At 52.2% G+C, this 4,592-nt stretch overlaps 1 protein-coding gene across 4 annotated transcripts in view; it reads left to right on the forward strand.

Annotated features, from left to right (window-relative positions):
• Positions 1–4,592, forward strand: part of PTCD1 (pentatricopeptide repeat domain 1) — a 21,084-nt gene that overhangs the window by 12,252 nt on the left and 4,240 nt on the right. For all 4 annotated transcript variants that reach the window (XM_006150158.3, XM_006150159.3, XM_014588460.2 and 1 more), the window contains exons 6-8: positions 1–55; positions 1,958–2,674; positions 3,816–3,932. In XM_006150158.3, the coding sequence (XP_006150220.1) occupies positions 1–55; positions 1,958–2,674; positions 3,816–3,932 (889 nt within the window). The remainder of the gene's footprint in view (positions 56–1,957; positions 2,675–3,815; positions 3,933–4,592) is intronic.

Genomic DNA, 4,592 nt, shown 5'->3' on the forward strand with positions numbered 1-4,592 from the left:
CCTGCTGATGGGCTGTATCCAGGACAAGGAGAAAGGCTTCCGATGTGCCCTTCAGGTCTGTCCCTCCTGCCCTGCTTGCCCCACACACCTCCCAGCGCTATAGAATTATGGTTTTGTCTGCATTTCATGGGTACCTGCTACTTTCCTATGCTGGTCTTGTTTTATACCTATGATCTTTTGGCCTTCCCAGCAACCACTGTGGCTGGCAGGGAGAGGAACCTGCGGAGGTGCTAAGGCTGCCTCTTAAGTATGGGCATAGTCATCCTCAGGCAGCCTTCTGTGGAGAGAGCACAGACCCACTAAACTTATAGTCCCTGAATGCCTGCAGCATGCTCACCTGCAATATTTGTTTAATCCACCCTACAGCCCTGTCCCCTAAACTCAGTATCTCTGCTGGTGCCGCTCAAGATTCTCACAGATGTCAAAGTTGAACACACTGCTCTAATCCCACCTTAGACCCCCAGAGATAATCCCTCTTATCAGGTGGGGAGTTAGTGTTAGCATTGGTACCACGTATGCTTTCATGAAGTTTCTCAGAGGTAGTAAGACCTGAGCCCTCCAGCGCTGAGTGTGGGCCACAGACCAACAGCATCCACCTACCCTGGGACCTGGCCAGAAATGTAGGAATCCCACCCAGACCTCGTGGGTCCAAATCTACATTACAGCAAGATCCTAGGTGGATCTTGCACAGTTTGAGTCTCGTAATCTGGGCAGCCCTGGACCAAGTGCCTACCTGCCTACAGACTCCCTGGAGGTAGTCGCCACTGGCCTGCTATCCTCTGGCCATCAGCAAGCTTCTTAATGGTGAAAACCATTCACGATCTAGTTCTCCCTACTTGGCTAGATCTGTCCTAGCTAGAAGTAACGTATCATGCTAATAGTCCAGTTACTGCTGTGTATTTGCTAAACTGCTTGAGCTGGGCACCATTAGCCCCATTTTACAGGTAAGGGAATCTAGGCTCAAAGAGTTAAGTAACCTGCCTAAGGTCCCACAGCCACCAAGTGGCACAGCTGGGACTTGAAAGTCCCCATGACTCTAGAGCTGTGAATCCCTGCTACCACACTCTGCTTCCAGGGGACAGAGTTTATGTCCCTGCCAAACCTCCATTCTGTCAGCCATTCCTTGGGGGGATGGCTGCTGAGACCCTTGCCCTTAAGCCACAGCCCACAGTTTGCCCATTGTGAGCCTAACCCCTCCACCCTTGTCCCATCTGCATGCTCATGTCTGGTGGGGGAAGACATTGGGTACGTGCTTCTGGTTCCATATTTAGTATGGATCCTGTTGAGCCTGGGTGGCATTTAAGAAATGGCACAGTCATAGTGAGTGTCAGGACTGCATTTGTTGATTGCACACTGAATGTACCAGACATGTGCTGCAGAAATGAGAACAATCTCAGCTCATGAGGAAACAGGTTGTGAGGAGACAGAGACTCTGGAATCCATAGCTCATGATGGGAGAGCAGAGCATTGGCTGCAGCTTGCCTTTCTCCACCACCATGCTCTGCTGGCTCCAAGTCTCTCTCCACTCAACCCTGTACCACTCCGTGCCAACTCTCAAGGAAGTCCAAGTGGCTAAGCCTCAGACCCCAGAGATTTTGCTGAACCCTAGCCTTCAAGGTCTGTCTAGACTCTCCCAGAACTTAGCCTCTCTGGCTGTCACTTCCTTAGGTGAACACACAGAGAAGGTGGGCACAGATCCCTGGTTCAGTGATCCTGGGAGGGTAGAGGGATAAGACTGTTGGAACAATTCTGGCATGAACTGGAGAAAGGATGGGAGGCCTCCCCCAAATCCTGAACATTCTTAGTTGCCCAAGCCTGGAGTTGGTAGGTTCCTTTCCCCGCTTCTTTCTATACCTTTTGCATTTGCTGACCTGCCTGCCAACCTCCAGTGCCCTCCTTTACTGAAGGCTCTTCTGAGGTGGGAGCATGAAGTTGATGCTTGTCTGTCCCTGAGCAGGTGTGGAGGCTGATGCTGAATTTGGGGCTCAAGCCGAGCCAGCATGGCTACAACCTACTATTGGTTGCAGCTCGGGACTGTGGCCTGGGGAACCCAGAGGTGGCTTCAGAGCTGCTTCTGAGACCCAAGGAGGAGACAGTCCTGCTCCAGCCCCCAGCAGGCAGACGACGGCAGCAGTGGACAAGGAAGAACACTCAGGCTGGGGCAAGCGATGGCATGTTAGTCAAGCTACATGTGGAATCCCTGGAGAGGAAGCTGTTTCTGGAACCTTCTCAGGCATTGGAGGGTCCTCCAGAGCCTCGGGAGGTCAAAGTGCCCAGCAGGGCCCAACCTAAAGTAGAAAGCATTGCAGAGCCTGACCACACCACAGCCCTTACCCCTGTAGTCCCGGAGCCACCTTCCTTGGAACTACAGGCCAACCTCCTGATGCCCGGGACCATCTCACCGGCTGTGGTCTCTTTTGGGACAGTGACCACACCAGCAGACCGGCTGGCCTTGATGGGAGGCCTGGAAGGCTTCCTGGGCAAGATGGCAGAGCATGGGCTGCAGCCAAACATCAGAACCCTTACATTGCTGGCTGAGATGGTGGAGCCTGGGAGCTCTGCGGAGGCTTCACTGCTAGCCACCCTGGATACGCACCAGGTGGAGGCTGATGTGACATTCTTCAACACATTGGTGAGGAAGAAGAGCAAGCTGGGAGACCTAAAGGGTGCAAAGGTAAGGGGCTTGGAGATAGGCATTGGGCTCTCATTGGGAACCCTCCTCCCCTTCCCTCTTCTGACCTCTGCACTGTGGAGTCTGGCCCACATGCCTGGTTTGTCATTGGCCTGCCATTGGCAGCAGACATGTCTGTAATTCCTGTTCTAGGCCTGTCAGTCATTCCTTGGGGGATGTGGTTACTGAGACCCTTGCCCTCAAGCCTTGAGGGAACAGCGAACTAGCCAGACCTTCCTCATGGAGGTCACAGATGAGGGAGAAGGCAGAAACCCTAGTAGGGGTATAGGTGCTACAGGGAATGTGGCTGAGGTGTCACTCAGCTGAGACTGAGAATTTACCCGAGGAGGAGTCTCTCAGGGTCCCCCTATGGTACTAAGTGTTCTCACTTTTACATGCCCCCAGCATTGTACTTCCTCTTTGCTAGATGCTCTTCTGAGAGCTTCACATCAGTTAGTTTCTTTACCTTAGTCACACCAGGAGGCATGTGGTATGTAGCTTCCCCCATGTCACAGAAGGGGATGTTTGGGCACTTACTGGATTTTTGTCTGTTCATACAACAGAATGTTATGTGTTACCTTTTTTTTTTTGCCAGAAACACTACCCTGGGCATATGTGGGTTGAAAGTGAGAGACTTACCTTCAGGGCCACTGTATAGAGCACACCTCCCTCTGGACACGCTAAATATGGAGGGGTCCTTCTCGGGGACTCTCCATGACATGGCCAGGCTGTGAGGGCAGCTCCCTCAGCCAGCACATTACTGGAATCAGCTTTTTGGCCTGCTCTAAACTGAGAGATTAGAAGGTCCCTGGCTCTTGAAGGACCAAGTGTAGGGCTGGCCAGCAGAGGAGCTTGTAGCAGTAGGTGAGAGGGGTAGGGTTATGAAGGGCATTCACAGGAAAGGTGGGCAGGGTGTTTCAGACAAGTAGGAGTCAGGGTACATATACACAGAGGTTGAGCTCTGGGGAGCTGGTTCCTGGGAGGTAGGCTGGAGAGGAAGTCCTGCCTTGAATGCCAGGCTGAAGCTAGTGGCACAGTATAGGCCACAGAGGGAGCAGCGAGGCCTCTGAACAGGGCTTTGGCCTTTGCTCTTGCCGGGGCTGGTGGTCTTTTGGTTACAGTGATGCCATATCTGTTTCCACAGGCGCTGCTCCCAGTCCTGGCAAAGAGGGGAATCGTCCCCAACATGCAGACCTTCTGCAACCTGGCCATCAGCTGCCATAGGCCAGGAGATGGTCTGCAGCTTCTTTCAGATATGAAGGTGAGGAGATCCAGGCCTAGGCAAAGCACCCATGGTACTAAGGAGCACTCTGGGAGTGCTCAGGAAGAAAGGCGGGAAGCCCTGGTGAGCCGCTAGAGGGACAAATCTCAAGAGATCAGGTATTCTGATCTTGAAGATAGCAGTAGGATGACATTGAGGAGTGAGGGTGGGCCTTGGCCCCAACACTCCAGAGGGATGTGGGATATGACCAAAGCGGAACGTATCAGAATTCTTTGGGGGCAGGACCAGCAGATGGTGTAGAGGTAATGTCATTGGACTCATGTAGTGGACCGTGGTTGGAGTCCTAGACCTGGCAACTTAAAACTCAAGCCAGGTATGTGTGAGTGTGCATGCCCAAGATCTTGAGAAGAGAATGGAGGAGAAGGGATTGTGCATAGCTGTCCTCCCTGGGGGAGTGATTTTGCTTTCTTCTCTTTGTAGCTCTCTGGTGGGCACATACACCCTATAGCAAAAATCTCTCTCAAAAAAAAAAAAAGTTCTCATTTTTTTTTTTTTTTAGATTTAACTTTCTTTCTTTTTTTAATTTGACCAGAGGGACAGATTGAGAGAAAGTGAGAAAGCAAGCCACCAGATCCGAGACTTGAACCACAGTCAGCCACGTAGGAGTCCCATGCCCACACCACTTGCTGCCCCCTACCG

This window comes from Tupaia chinensis, unplaced genomic scaffold (genome assembly GCF_000334495.1).
Source record: "Tupaia chinensis unplaced genomic scaffold, TupChi_1.0 Scaffold000279_1, whole genome shotgun sequence".
Taxonomy (NCBI): domain Eukaryota; kingdom Metazoa; phylum Chordata; class Mammalia; order Scandentia; family Tupaiidae; genus Tupaia; species Tupaia belangeri.